The sequence below is a fragment of the Galeopterus variegatus genome, unplaced genomic scaffold (assembly GCF_000696425.1).
Source record: "Galeopterus variegatus unplaced genomic scaffold, G_variegatus-3.0.2 Scaffold333, whole genome shotgun sequence".
Lineage (NCBI taxonomy): Eukaryota > Metazoa > Chordata > Mammalia > Dermoptera > Cynocephalidae > Galeopterus > Galeopterus variegatus.
This window is the reverse complement of record NW_007726444.1, coordinates 171,026-187,385: the sequence shown is the minus strand read 5'-3', so window position 1 is coordinate 187,385 and position 16,360 is coordinate 171,026. Positions and strand designations below refer to the sequence as shown.

Below are 16,360 nucleotides of genomic sequence, written 5' to 3'. Positions count from 1 at the left end.
CTAAAGAAACAAATATATAATCCCCCTCAAACGTGCTACACTATGACTTTTTATTATGATTACTGAGCTCTTTTTTCACAGAAAAGTGAAACTATTTAAGGTATAGGAGATGTGGCACCTTTCCCTCACCTATCTAGAATGTAGTAAACAAATGTTTGTGAACCACTAACTTTAAGTGTAAAGTAAGACTATTCAGCTTGAAGAAATAGACGTAAAAAAAAAAGAAAACATTTGGGAAGCCAAAAAGAACAATGAAGTATTTATACTAGGTGAGAGGTTCTCTAAATGTGGCTCCCAGATTAACAGTATCAACTTTACCTGGAAATTTGATTCCTGGACCCCATCCTAGACCTTCTGAAATAGAAATTCTGGGGGTGAGGCTCAACAATATGTGTTTTAAAAAGCCTTCCACGTGACTCTGATGCATTCTACAGTTTGAGAACCATTGTTACTAACGCTAGGTTACTGAATTGATATTAAAAATAAAAAGTCATGGGCTGGCCCGGTGGCGCACTGCTATAGTGCGCCGCTTGGGAGCGCAGCGGCGCTCCCGCCGAGGGTTCGGATCCCACATACAGACCGGTTCCTGCTCACTGGCTGAGTGAGGTGCGGGCGCAGCACCAAGGGTTGCGATCCCGTTGCCGGTCCCGGTCCGGTATGGGCGTGACACTGAGGGTTGCGATCCGTTGCCGGACACGAAAAAAGACAAAAAGGAAAAAAAAAAAAAAAAAAAGTCATGGTTCTTAAGTGATCATGGAAATTGTAATCTTGAAGGAATACAAAGAAAATAATCTTTTAGTTTTTAATAGATAAACCTTAGTAAGTAAAGTACATCTTTATTCTTTTACTGCTTTAAACTAGAGGTCCACCAAGGTATGAGCTCCATTATTTCTGGTCTTTGCAACAATCAATGATATAATGTCATTTAAAAGCCACATATTCACACTATTAAATGCCTAGGCAACATTAGGTAGCTTAGATAATTTAAGGTTGCACAACATATTACATAGAAGCTCAGCAGGCAATCATAAACTAAATGAAATTAATTCAAGTGGGTGTTTAAGTGAAGTACAAAATGCTAAAAGAAATTCAGCTCACGGGTCGAGCCCGTGGCGCACTCGGGAGGGTGCTGCGCTGGGAGCGCGACAACGCTCCCGCCACGGGTTCGGATTCTATATAGGGATGACCGTGAAATTGGACAAAGCTTTCATTCTACTTCACAAGACATCTATGTGTGATTTAATATGAATCTTTAAAAATTAGTCAAATTTGGGCCGAGCCCGTGGGGCACTAGGGAGAGTGCGGCGCTGGGAACGCAGCAGCACTCCTGCCGTGGGTTCGGATCCTATATAGGGATGACCGGTGCGCTCACAGCGCTCACTGGCTGAGCGCGGTGCGGCCGGTCTCAAAAAGTACAAAAAAAACAAAAAAAAAAACAAAAAAGAAATTCAGCTTACAAAAAAACTGCAATGGAAAATATAGTCCAACAGGGAAAATTCTAATTATTTTATGTCATTTGCAAACTTTATCCCCATCCAAGGCAATGACATGTTTTTCATTTGGTGCACAGGAAGTAATTCTGCATTCATATAATTTTACCTGTATGACAGTTGGGCAGATTTTATAGACTACCAAAATAAAATGTTGATAGCCTGATAAACTCTTGGCACTTGTTTTTAAGGAATTTCCTATGTATATCCAGCCATTGAATACCAGAATCGATATGGAAACAATTTATTCAATCACGTGACAGACCAATTATAGTGAAACCTGTACCAATCTTTGGCCTTCAAGAATCCATTTATCTCATTTTCCGTTTCTAAAAGGTAACAATTTTCACAATATCACAGTTTTTCAATTGCAATTCTGAATTACTGTATGAAACACCTACACTCAATTTGTAAATCTAAGATCATGTCACCTTTCCGTTTAAAATTGTCAATCATTGTTACACTTAAAATAAAACCCAAACTCCTTAATGTGGCTTACAAGTCTGCATTATTTGGCCTTTGCCTGCTTCTCCCCCGTGATCATGATTCTCTAGCCACACCGGCCTTCTTTCAGTTAAGGAACATGACAAACTCTTCCCTGCCTCAGAGCTTTATTGTTACATTCCTTTCCCTATGCTACACTTGGCTTCTCCTCCTGCACCCTTCTTTCAGGTCTCAACATAAACTTTACCTTTTCAGAAAAGCCTGGCCACCTTATCTAAAGTAGGTCCTCTTACTCTGCCATTCCTGGATCCCATTCATAAATAATGCCATCCCATTATTTACAAACTGTGCATCCCCTCCCCCCACTGTATTGTAAGTTACATGAGGGCAGGGATGGAGTTGGATTTGCTCACCACTGTATACCTAGTATGATGTCTGGCACAGGGTAGGTAATCAGGAAATAAAAGAACTGAATAAATAAAGAGCCAATTCTCTGAAGCATAAAGACAAGTATGAATATACCTTTACATTTATATATATAGCACACAGACATAATCTTGAATTATACTGTCTCCTATATTCCTAAATTGAGTTTGCCTGGAAGTTACTATAGGAGGCATAGCTACTCATATGAGGGATCTTCAAACAGTTCATGAAAAGTGCATTTTATGAAAAGATACATGGATTTCAAAAATTTTTTGTACCAAAATAAACTCATACTAACTTGTTATAACATGTCTGAACAGGATTTAGTTTGAGGAACTAAGAAGGATAAGACCTCAGTTTGAAAAGAGCCTCTTTCACAGCAACATGAATTCTGTTAAAATTGAAGCAAGAACAAATATCAAACTTATGCGGAAGCTTGAATGGAAGGATGGTGAAATCGTTGATTTATAAAAAGTTGGGCCGACCCCGTGGTGCACTCGGGAGAGTGCAGCACTGGGAGTGTAGCGACGCTCCCGCCGCGGGTTCGGATCCTATATAGGAATGGCTGTTGCGCTCACTGGCTGAGCGTGGTGCCTGCGACACCAAGCCAAGGGTTGCGATCCCCTTACCCATCATGAAAAAAAAAAAAAGTTGATGGGGACAATGCTCCAAAGAAATCAGCAGTTTACAAATGGGTAACTGGTTTTAAGAAGGGACAAAACGATGTTGAAGATGAAACCTGCAGCAGCAGACCATCTACATCAATTCGCAAGAAAAAAATTAATCTTGTTTGCGCCATAATTGAAGAGGACCAATGAATAACAGCAAAAACAATAGCAAACACTATGACATCTCAACTGGTTCAGTTTAGAAAATTCTGATTTGAAAATTAAAACTGAGCAAACTTTCTGCTCAATGGGTGCTAAAACAGTTGCACCCAGGTCAGCTGCAGATAAGGGCAGAGCTTTCAATGGAAATTTTAAATAAGTGGGATCAAGATCTTGAAGCATTTCTTCAAAGAACTGTAATGAGATGAAACATGGTTTTGTCAGTATGATGCTGAAGAAAAAGTACAGTCAAAGCAATGGCTACCAAGCATGGAAGTGGTCAAGTCAAAGCAAAAGTGGACTGGTCAAGAGCAAGCTCATGGCAATAGTTTTTTGAGATGCTCAAAGCATTTCGCTTGTTGACTTTTAGAGAGCCAAGGAACAATAACATCTGCTTATTACGAGAGTGTTTGGAGAAAGTTAGCTAAAGCTTTTGCAGAAAAATGCCCAGGAAAGCTTCACCAGAGAGTCCTTTTTGACATGACAATTTCCCTGCTCATTCTTCTCACCAAATAAGGGCAATTTTGTGAAAGTCTTGATGGGAAATCAAGAGACATCCACCTTACAGTCCTGATTTGGCCCCTTCTGACTTCTTTTTTTTTCCTACTCTTAAAAATCTCTGAAGGGCACCCATTTTTCTTCAATTAATAATGTAAAATAGGCTGCATTGACATGGTTAAATTCCCAGAAACCTCAGTTCTTTAGGGATGGACTAAAAGGCTGGTATCACTCCTTACAAAAATGTCTTGAACTTGATGGAGCTTGTGTTGGGAAATAAAGTTTATATTTTTAATTTTGTTTTAATTCCACTTTTCCATGAACTTTTTTTTTTTTTTTTTTTTTTTTTGTCTTTTTTCCGTGTCCGGCAACGGATCGCAACCCTCAGTGTTGCCCCCGTACCGGACCGGGGACCGGCAACGGGATTGCAAACCTCGGCGTTGCTCCCGTGCCTCGCTCAGCCAGTGAGCGGGAACCGGTCTGTACGTGGGATCCGAACCCTCGGGCGGGAGCGCCGCCGCGCTTCCCAAGCGGCGCACTATCCAGTGCGCCACCGGGCCGGCCCTCCATGAACTTTTTGAAGGCCCACGCATATCCTTAATGAAAGAACAGTCCTCCTTCACTGAAGAAGGTGGTATTTTTAGGGCCAAATCCGCCCTGAAGAGTCACTAGCCAGACTGCCCTAACATCTAAGTTTATTTGTCTACTATATTATTGTCTTTAAAGGCACAGAATCTACTACATTTCTTTGTGCCCATAAACAAACTGGAAATAATCTAAAAACTTTTAATAAAAATGTATGTAACATTAATAACAATGGGAAGTTTCTCAGTAACCTTTGAAGTGTATGACTTTTTCCGTTTTGAGCCTGCTTTTTCATTCTTTCTTTTGCCTTTTCCATCTTCTTCTACTCTATCACCTTCTTCCTCGCTGCTTGCATCTGCAGTATTTCCACCTTCTCCCTCAGTTTCTGAAGAGCTCTGTTGCTGAATTGCCTATGAAATAATAAAATATTAGCTAATTACATTTTTGAAAAAATAGCAAAGAACATAGACTGTGAAAAGAATCACTCTATTTTAATTTGAGGTCAACTGCCAAAAAACCCCACCCCAAAACGAAGTATTAATTTGAAAGGGTTCAGCTCACTCTTAAAATTTTCAAAATAAAGGGCTGTCAAACACAGTTTTCTAGTGGCCACTTGACTTGAATCTTTTTGGGAAATGCACATTTAATCCACACTGCTCTAAGCCAAAAAAATTCTGACTCCAAGGTAACTATTAGTACAAAGGGCATATAAGAAAGATCTGAAAAAGAGTTAAAACCAAAGAAATGAGATATAGAAAGTTACAATGAAGTAAACAATTACCTGGTATCCCGTAAACTTTACTCCTGGGTTATTTTCTCTTTCCCACAATCCTTCATTAAATCCTTTCCGTTTGTTTGACTTTCCAAACTTGTCTTTGTATTCCTTATATGGAAAAAGGTCTTTAGGACCTAGAAATGCACTGCAGGGATATATTAGAAATAGAACTGACACTATGAACTTCAAATGTAAGATATTTTAAATATCAATATCAGCTTAGGTGCCACAGTATAGTATAGTAAACAAATTTAAAGTACATATAAACCCTCTGAATTAGGCACATATCACAAGATGTTTCAGACACATACTTTGAGGCAGAAAAAACGGCTGGGTATAGTCCAGCAACCCTGGACTGTGCTAATTTGATTTTACTTTTAAATTATCACTATCTTGTTTTAAAATTGTTTTTTAGTTATACAAGTAAAATTAAAAATACCTACTTTGACCACACTAAAATCATCATCTTAAACTAAGATTTATCTGTGTTGATCTACCATAGGTAAGGGTTTTGTGGGATTTGAAGTAAAAACATAAACACTGGCTGATAAATATAAACACAAACACTGCGATAAAAAAAGTAAAAACATAAAAACTGGAATAAAAAAGATTTTAACTCTATTGCACATTAGCATATTTATTTACCATTATTTCTATAAATTAAAAAATCATATTGGTGTTTAATGAGGCACTAAGCAAGAAAAAAATTAGAATTGGTAAAGTACACAGAATTTTATTTCAATTTAAACCTATCCTAAATTAATTATAACCACCATTAAAAAAAATGAGTTAGAATAAATCCTGGGGCTGGTTAATAGATCTGAGCATCCAAACCAATGCCTTTAGCATTATTATCTAAATGTGACTGTGGAGGCCCAAATTCTGGCTGACACCGCTGAAGGTTATATTTCAAACTAGATTCATTTATTCATTCATTCAACAAATACTGATTGAACATCTATAATATATCAGGCACTATTCCAGAGGTGCTAGGGATTCTGCAGGGAACAAAAAGGCAAACATCTCTGCCCTCATGGGGCATATGTTCCAGTGTTAGGGGTGCGGGTTTAGAAAATAAAAAAGATAAACAAATAAAAAACATAGTATATGTGCTTAAAAAAACAAAGCAGAGAAGAACAGGAAAACTGGGGGTGAATTTGACTATTTCAGATATACATATCAGGGAAAGACTCTCTAAAAAGGGAACATCTAAGTAAAGAACTACAGGAGGTAAAGGAACAACCCATGCAGTTACTTGGGGAAGGAATACAGAAGGTGGAAGGAAGAGCAAGTACATAGGCCCTGAGGTATAAGACAGAAGAGGCCAGTGTGGCTAGAGTGAGATGACTGAAGGGAGACCAGCATGAAAGGAGGTCAGAGAGACAACAGAATAGGGCACAGATTATGTAGGACCTTGGAGGTTACTATGAAGGCTTTGAATGAGATGAGAGTCATTAAAGGCTTTGAAAACAGAAGTGACAATTCATTTTAATAGAATCACTTTGGATGCTGTACTGAAAATATACTGAAGGGTTGGGTACTAGGGTAGAAGCAGGGAGGCTAATTAGAAGGCTTCTCAAGTAATGATGGTGACTTGGACCAGGGTACAGGCAGTACGGTTGGTAAGAAGTGGTTGGATCTTGAATTCATTCTCAAGAAAGAGCCAAGATGATCTGTTAACATGTGAGAGAAAGGGTAGAACTGAGGTTATCTCTAGGGTTTCAGACTAAAGAATTAGAACAGAGTTGATATTTACTGAAATGGAAAGATTTGGGGGAGCATGTGATTTGGATCTAAAAAGCTCAGTGCTGATGTTAAGCTTCAAATTCCTGTTAGACACCAAAGTGAAGATGTCAAATAGGCAGTCGGGGAGATGATTCTGGAGTTCAGGGAAGAGGTCTGAGCTGGAGATTTGGAAATTATCAGCAAAGAGATAATATCGAAAACATTCAGACAATAGATTAACAGTTTACTGTTGATCTTTATAAATTCCATTTTCTGCCTGAGTCTCAGTATTGATCCCTCCCGTCGTCTAGCTGATCAAAACTTCAAGTTGAGGGGCTGGCCCGGTGGTGCACTGCTATAGTGCGCCGCTTGGGAAGCGCGGTGGCGCTCCCGCCGAGGGTTCGGATCCCACATACAGACCAGCTGCTCACTGGCTGAGCGAGATGCGGGAGCAACACCGAGGGTTGCGATACCGTGGCCGGTCCTGGTCCGGTACGGGGGCAACACTGAGGGTTGCGATCCGTTGCTGGTCACGAAAAAAGACAAAAAGGAAAAACAAAACAAAACAAAAAAAAAAAACTTCAAGTTGATAAAAACACCTGGGAAAGCTTTCTAAAATCCCAGAACTGTTTAAGAATCTCCAAACCTTTCTTTATTGGTCACCTTTAATTGCTCAGTCGGCATGATTCCATCTCATTGAACCCAGAAATAGATTATCAGGTTATTAGACATTTTAATAAAAAACACGTCAATCTTGATTGACAAACTGAACATTAGAAAGAAATGGACCTTATATATTTCCATTTCCCTTTTAGAGAAATTTGTTATGAAGTATTAGATTCTGGCTTTTGACTTTCTCCAGCCTTTGACTCTATGCACAGAAAATAACTGTGGGCTAAGCTGCCTGATGTTCACATCAGCTGATACTAACCAAAGCTTGCCTGTACTTTAATAATGCCACGAGAGTCAGAGTTAATGGTTATTATTTTCTCTTCTTTTTTTTGTCCTTTTTTTGAGACCGGCTGCACCGCGCTCAGCCAGTGAGCACTGTGAGCGCACCAGTCATCCCTACATAGGATCCCAACCCGCGGCGGGAGCGCTGCTGAGCTCCCAGCGCCGCACTCTCCCGAGTGCGCCACGGGCTGGCCCCAATGGTTATTATTTTCTGATGAAAGAGTTAATAATTTTCAGCTTTCCTTATCTTCATCTTGTTCCTTAATACCACTTTTGGATGTATGAGATGCAGGTCTTCCTGCTACAGAAGACAGAAAGCCTTCTCTTAATGAATAAATGTTTTTACTATCATTGCTCAGGAATGACTTTCACTGAAGTGGCCATAATTAGCTGTTGCCAGAAAGAGGGAACCTGAGTGAACTATTCTAAAACAAGTTTTTACTTCTGATAGACAACCTGTTTTTTCCTGGATTATAAATAAGTTCATAAATCAAATCACTTCTCAATTGGTTAGCTTTGCTGTACGTTTTAACAAATCTTAAAGGGCCAGGACAGAAAAAAAATAAAATTGTTCAAACTACATGCTCTAAGGATAATGTTTTTGTTTTTGTTTTTTTTCCCCTTGGCCAAAGCTTCCTTGAAAATTGTCCAGGCTAAAACGATTGGAGTTATTGGAATTATGTTATATAAAGCAGAAGAACTTGGGGCTCCACTCACTTATCTGCCTGGGCATTAGAACAGATTTGAAGCCATGTTCTGAGGAAAATTCTGGTCCTGCCTGGGGTTCTTCCTTTAGATGAACCGAACATACCTTTTTTGTTAAGATCTTCACCTTTCACATACTTTCCCGTCCTCCTGTCATTTATTTCATTTAATTAATTCTAATTCATTCAGTTATTTTTAATTATTGTTCTTTAAACTTTTATTTGTATTTACTTTATTTATGCTGAATCTATTTCCACACCATAAGTTGTTGTTTCTTCAGTTCCTCTCATGTGAAAACCCATGCCATTTTTTTCTGGTATAGTAAGTGATTAGATGTCTTGGGGCCGAAATAGCTATTCTTAAAACACCTACCATGAGCCAAGCACTGAATTAAGCACTGTGTATATAGGGGTTAGCAACACTGACATGATCTCTGCCTTCAGAGAGAGGGTGAACATTAGTACTTGCCGGAGAGAACATAATCTCAGGTTCGAGAACACACAATACTTAGTAAAAGTTCAGCAGAAACAATGTTATGGCAGGTTTGGGGAGTTGGTTCTCCTCCAGATATTTAAAAAATCTGTCTCTGGATGATAAAACCAGAAAAAAAATTACAGTGGCCTATATTATACTAGTCTTTGTTAGAACTTTTACTGAACTGAATATCAGAATGATGTCATTGAGGATGCTATAAGAGACAGCTCTATAAAATCCTTCACACTGATCACTAGAATGATTCTGTTACACCAGGTGGCAAGCTCTTTAAGGGCACTTTTTAATTTCCAGTGCCTTACAGAATGCCTAAAAATAAATGTTTACTAAGTGAATGAAAGTAACCACACAATGTTATTAAATGGTTGACTTTGGTGTATATAGTGTGAATGTGATAGTTTGGTTTATTAAATCCTGCCTTGTCCCAGAAATACAACCAGATCACTTAAAGACAGTTCCTAAAAACAAAGCAAAACAACGGTACACACATAACATGGAGACAAGAATGAGGCAAATACAAAAATAGATATCAGAAAGCCCTACGCACTTATTATATATAAAACATTGACTTCTAAGCTTTCTAGCAACCTCTCTAAAGAGGAAAACATGATTACTTGCATAGCCAACAGTGTCTATCAGGAAAAACCTAACCTCACTTCCTCAGAGTAACACAACTATTAAAAAAAAAAAAAAGAAAAAATGAAACAGAAATACAGCAAGTAGGAGATTCCCTCAAATGAAATAACCTCTGCATAAATGGCATACCCACAGGAGAAGAAAAAGGAAGAGACCTAGAAAGCATATGCAAGGAAATAATGACTGAAAATTTCCTAAGTAAGGAGAAAGATGACAGCATCCAGATATAAGAAAGTCAGAGGTCACCAGTCAAATTCAATCCAAAGAGGAACACCCTAAGACACATAAAATCAAATTATTAAAAACCAAAAGAAGAGAGAGAATTTTGAAAGCACCAAGAGAAGAGAAACACACAACATTCAACAGAGCCCCAATATGTTTATCAACAGATTTCTCAGTAGAAACCCTAGACGCCAGAAGAAAACGGGGGGATACATTCAAAGTGCTGAAGGAAAAAGGCTGTCAACCAAAAGTTTTATTTCCAGCAAAACTAACCTTCAAATATGAAGGAGAAATAAAGTCTTTCCCAGACAAACAAAAGCTAAAGGAATTCATCAACACGAGATCTGCCTTACAAGAAATTGTTTTTTGTAAGCCTCATGGTAACCATAATACAAAAACTTATAAGAAACATACTAAAAATAAATAGTGAGAAATCAAAGCCACTCAACCACAAAGGAAGACAGTAAGATTGGAAAAGAGGATCTACAAAACCACCAGAGAAAAAAATAACAAAATGGCAGTAACAAGTCCCCATACATCAATAATAACCCTACATGTAAATGGATTAATGCCCCAACTAAAAGACAGAGTGGCTCAATGGATTATAAAACAAGAACCAACAATATGCTGCCTACAAGAAACTCAACCTATAAAGACACACACTGACTGAAAGTGAAGGGATGGAAAAAGACATTTCATGCAAATGGAAACCAAAAAAGAGCAGGAGTAGCTATACTTACATCAGATAAAATAGACTTCAAGCCAAGGAAAGTAAAAAAAGATAAGGAAAGTCATTATTTAATGATAGAGGGATCAATTCAACAAGAGGATATAACAGTTCTAAATATATATGCACCTAACTCTGGAGCATCCAGTTATATAAAGCAATTATCGTTAGACCTAACAGGAGACAGACTCCAATACATAATAGCTGGGGACTTTAATACTCCAAAGCAAAGGATAGATCATCCAGACAAAAAATTAACCAGAAAACATCAAATTAATCTCTACTATAGGCCGACTGGACCTAACAGACATATACAGAAGAAAGAAATGTGTCTTCAGAAACCTCTCCTAGTTCTTTCAAGACAAGAATGAGGAAGATGTCTGATGGCAGAGACAGCAAGCTGAGAAAGAGTTCATGGCAGGCTCTACTAACATTCAAATGATAAGGGATAACCTTGGATTTGAAGACACATAAGATTTCCTGACAGTTTTTAGCTTTTCCCCATATTTTCAATTTTCTATTTGTTTCTTTGTTGTAAATAACCATATACATGTTTAGTGTGTCAAAGATAGCCAACTGTCCCCAGGTATCCATTCTCTTTTTTCTTTCATTAATGGCTTACTCCTCCCAATTTTTAATGCAGGATACAGAGCTGCCTAGCTGGAAACTATGTTTCCCAGCTTCCCTTGTAGCTAGATGTGGCCACATGACCAAGTTCTTGCCACTGGAATGAATGCAAGTGGAAATGATATATTCAATTTCTTTGTCATTTCCTTACAAGGAATTACTTGTTTTTTACCTCTTCTCTTTCCTCCTTCTCTGAGTCTGAAAGATGCACATGTGGTGCTGAGACAGGTTTTTAATTTTTTGTTTCTGTTTTAATAAGCAAACAAGGGCAATACCCCAGGGAATGACAGAAAAATAAGACAGAAAGAACCTGGAGCAAAGTAGTCCACCCACCCTGCCTACCTCTGCATTATTTCAAAAGAAGGAAATTTCTGTATTATTTAAGACATTGTATTTTTAGGTTCCTTTATTTCAGCAATTTAGCCTGTATGCTAGCCAACACAGTTAGAAAACCTTAAAAAGGTGGTATGTTTGCTTCAGGGTCCAATGAGTTGAATGGGCCTGAGAGAACATAACTTTGCTTTGTGAAATAGTAATGAAAAAAATTTCTCTAGAAGAGAAATATACAAGAGCTACAAAAGAAATTACTGTGATTGGTAAGGGTACTACTTAGGACTTAAAAGTGTCCTAAAGACTTCTGGGTGATGACCAACATTTAAACAGAAACAGAAATGATCTTCAAAAGCAAAGATATGTTTTTAGTCATAAAGACTTCTACGATGAAAAATCTTTACATTAAGAAAAATATATTATTAATATTGGTAATTTTATATAATCGACTATAATGATTTTAACAATGTGTAGAATGTTATAGATTGTCTACAAACAATGTATAGTACCAGCCAGCTGCCCCCAAATCAAAAAACAAAAAAACAAAACACTGTAGTCTAGCAGAGTCAAATTAAAGCTGTTGAAACTTTAAGTTTAACTTACGTTTCATGGGTGCCAAAAAAGAAGATAGGATATTTGTTTGCTGGAGGCTTCACAGCTCCTTCTGGGAGTTCATCAATCTATTAAAGATAAATTTAGTTATTAAATAGTTACCAAAAAACACAGTATAACATTGTTCTGATAATTTATTGCTAATTCTAAAATAAAATTACTCTAATAAAAAACTCAACAATTTTTCCTTTCTTGAACTTTCCAAAATGATTCTAAAGGTTATATTTGGCCTGCCACATGGAAGTTAACACTGTAAATTGATTACAACCTTTATGATAATTCATAAGCAGGAGCCAAAGCTACTCATTTCCTTTGACCCAACAGAATTACTCCTGGAAATCTGTTCTAGTGAAATAATTCAAAAGAATGACCAAAAAAAGAAACAAAAATATGTACTTTCTTTTGGGTAACAGCACATATATACACATCTCTAGAAACACTAATATTGAAAGACAGGAGAATTATGGAAAACTAACTTGATGAAATGTTATGTAGTCATTAAAAGACATCATCTCTGTCTGGACTATTACAAGTCCCTCAACCCACCCATTTAAGCTAGAATTGGCTTTTAAAATGTACATTTGATTATGTCAATTCCTTGCTTCAAATCCTTCTAGGGTTTCTCATTGTTTATAGCATTCTTAGCTATGCATCTGAATCTCTTCTAGAGTTTTTTAAAAATAAAAATATTTCAGGGCCGGCCCGGTGGCACACTGCTACAGTGCGCCGCTTGGGAAGCGCGGCAGCTTGGGAAGTGCGGCAGCGCTCCCGCCGAGGGTTCGGATCCCACATACAGACCGGCCGCTCACTGGCTGAGCGAGGAGTGGGGGCAACACCGAGGGTTGCGATCCCGTTGCCGGTCCTGGTCCGGTACGGGCGCGACACTGAGGGTTGCGATCCGTTGCTGGTCACGAAAAAAAAAAAAAAAAATTTCAGCCCTTCCTCAGCCCAATAACTGAGGTTGAGAAACTTTAATAGGACAAAGTCCAATTCCTTAGAATATTATATAGTTATATATACATTATTCCTTAAAATGTTTCAAGAAATGGTCCTTGACCAGTCTAAACTCCTGTTACTTTTCTCTCCCCATGTCATGATTCAGTGGTATGAAACTGCATGGAATTGTTAATAAGCATGCTATTTTCTTTCATGTAGCCTTCTCTGATGGTTGAACTCCTCATCTTCCAGAGACATATATTGCTTAATTACAAAAGTGAATATTTATTTACAATAAGAAAATAAACCACAAGTAATCACTAGCCTTTTTCTTGAGACCTCTTTAGGAAAGTTTCCAGAAATCCTTACACAGAAATGTTTTCTGGTTATAACCTGGCTTCCCCTCTCTTCCTCAAACACTACACTCTCAGCATTCAGAGGAATCCAGCAAGCAAGAGGCTCTGATATTTAAGCTTCATTAACTTCATGAAATCTACCTCTGTTGGTCATGTCACTTGGAAGCCAGACGTGGGTACAAGTCCTGATTCTGTCACTTATTGGCTGTGTGACCTTGGGCTAGTCATTTCACTGCACTTTTTTCATCTCTTCACATACAGCAAATAACACTCATCTTATAGGGTTTCTATGATCATCAAATGAAGGGTTGTTAAGGAATCCCTGGCACATACCAGGTGCTCAATAAATGCTAGGCAGTTGTTACTGTTAGTGTTAGCAATAAGAGCCCTCAGAGAAAGAGCTGCTCTCCACATGTGGCTTACAGCCCAGCTCCTGTTGGCTGACTTCTGACTTTTCTCCACTGTTCTCCCTACTCTTTATAGTCTGGCCACATGATAAGGTTTTAAAATCATCTTTTGTGAAGGCTTACTGACTGTCCATGTAGAGCTTCCTATTTTAATATCATAACTGCTGAATTTTGTATATGCTTCTATTGTTATACTTTCTACCTAGTCCTACTCCATTTTCAATTTATTCTCCTTCACCAGACTATGAAATTCTTGGAGACATGTTCTTATTAAAAATTCTATCCCTATTTTGTAGCAAAAACTCTGGGACATAGTGATTCTTAATTAATATTTGCTTTCATAATGATAAAATTTTATTCATTCAAAGAATGTCAGTATAAAAAGTTTTATAACATGATGTTAAAAAAACTTTATGTATACTATAATTACAATTATATATACATATTTTTATAGACAGGAACTGGAAGGTAAAATGGAACTATAAACAGAGAAGTGTGAAGCCAATGACATTAAGGCAGAAAATTTTTCTCTTAAATTTCCTTTTTGTTGTCATAATTTGCAAGAAAACAAATTATTCCTCATATCAGAAAATTACAATTACCATTCTATGAACATAAAGTTTCTGGTATTTCTTTACTGCTGCCATTTAATCATACCCCTAAAGATACAAATCATTTCATTAAGAAGTTAAGAATTTTACCTCAAGATAATTCTGATAATTCAAAATGTAGAAGGAGAATTTCTGCTTCTGACTATGATAGTGTAACTGGTACCAAACTAGCCCTTCAGCTGTAAACACACTTGGAATTGGTCAAAGTATATCAGCCAAGTGTTTTTAAACACTGGATAACAGGAGGCACAAGACTAGAATTCCCAGGAAAAGGGAAATGCCCAAGGAGAGACCCATAATTACCCTATCTCACTGCCTTGAGACAATTTCCACATTATTTGTCCTAACAAAGCCTAATATGAGGTCTTGATGAGATCTGCAGGGGAGATTTTATTTTATTATTTTTTTAGTTTTACTTTACACTCTTTTTTTATTGACACATAATTGCTTATACATATTAATGGAGTACAAAGTTGACTGTATTTGTGTACAATATGTGAAAATCAAATCAGGATAGCTGGCATACTTGTCATTAGAAAATGTACTCATTCTTTGTGTCCATTAACCAAGTTCTGCAGGGGAGATTTTAGAGGTCGAGTTTCAACAAGTTAGCTGAGCTTTGGAAATACCTTGGGTTTTCCATATATTTGCCCTAAAAAAGTATATAACCAAGTTACACAAATCCAAGGTGATCAGTCAATAATTAAATTGCCTAGTACAATAAAAATTACACATCAGAAAAAGACTTTAGAAATTGTCTTGATAATTAATCAACGATGTCCAATGCATAATAAAAATTGCTACATAAAAAAAGAAGAAAATATGAACTATAATTAAGAAAACAAGCAGTCAAGAGAAACTGACCCCACGATGACCCAGATGTTTCATTTAGCAGACAAAGAAAGACATTATAGCAGTTCTATTTGGACTTAATGAGTGGACACACAGGGAATATGGGCAGAGTAATAGAAATTATAAAAAAGGACCATATGGGAAGTTTAGAATGGAAAAGTACAAAAACTGAAATGAAAAACTCACTGGATGGGCTTGCCAGCAGAAGAATGAGTCAGTGAAACTGAAGACAATAGAAATTATCCAATCTGAAGAATACAGGGTAAAAAGATTGATATAATGTAAACAGAGCCTCAAGAACTTGTGGGACCCTATCAAATAATATATATTTAACAGGAGTTTCAGAATGAGAAGAGAGTAGAAGTGAGGCAGAAAATGTATCTGAATAAATAATAGCCAAAAATTCCCCAAATTTGATAGAAAACATTGATGTACATATCGAAGATCAAATCTCAAGAATAAATGCAAAGAAAACTACGCCTAGGTGAATCACAGTCAAACTGCTGAAAACCAAAAAGTTAACTGTGAAGTCTGCTAGGAAGGAAAAAAAAGAAAAAGAAAATTACATACAGAGAAGCTTTGGTAAAAATACCCCTAACTGCTCATCAGAAATAATGGAAACCAGAAGGAAATGGAAGGGCATCTTTAAAGTGTTGAAAGTAAAAATCCTCTCAGCCCAGAACTTTGTATCAATATCTATATTACAAATGAACAAAGACTGTACCAGAAGAAAAATTCTTCAGGATAAGGGGAAAAGATATCACAGATCTATAGGATGGAAAGATGAGCATCAGTAATAGTAAAAAGTAGGTAAACATAAAAGATTATGCTTTTTTTAGCTGCCAGAACTATGAGTAAATAAGTTTCTGTTCATTATTTCCTTAAAAGACAACTGTTAAAAGTAAAAATAACAATATTACAAGGCAGAAGTAGGTAGAAGTAAAAGATATGATAGCAGAAAGTATGGGAGGATGAATAAATGAAATTATACTGCTGTAAGGTTAATAGCTGTCTTAGTCCACTTGGGCTGCTTATAAGAACATACCGTAAACTGGGTAGTTTATAAACAACAGAAGTTTGTTTCTCATTGTTCTGGAGGCTGGGAAATCTAACATCAGAATGG

The 16,360-nt window shown here is 37.2% G+C and overlaps 1 protein-coding gene across 1 annotated transcript in view; it reads right to left on the bottom strand.

Annotated features, from left to right (window-relative positions):
- The window catches only part of LOC103586334 (hepatoma-derived growth factor-related protein 3), a 72,029-nt gene that overhangs the window by 13,754 nt on the left and 41,915 nt on the right, over positions 1–16,360 (bottom strand). The window contains exons 2-4 of the mRNA XM_008567583.1: positions 12,067–12,143; positions 5,052–5,190; positions 4,522–4,680 (exon numbers count right to left, since the gene is read on the bottom strand). Coding sequence (XP_008565805.1) covers positions 4,522–4,680; positions 5,052–5,190; positions 12,067–12,143 — 375 coding nt within the window. The remainder of the gene's footprint in view (positions 1–4,521; positions 4,681–5,051; positions 5,191–12,066; positions 12,144–16,360) is intronic.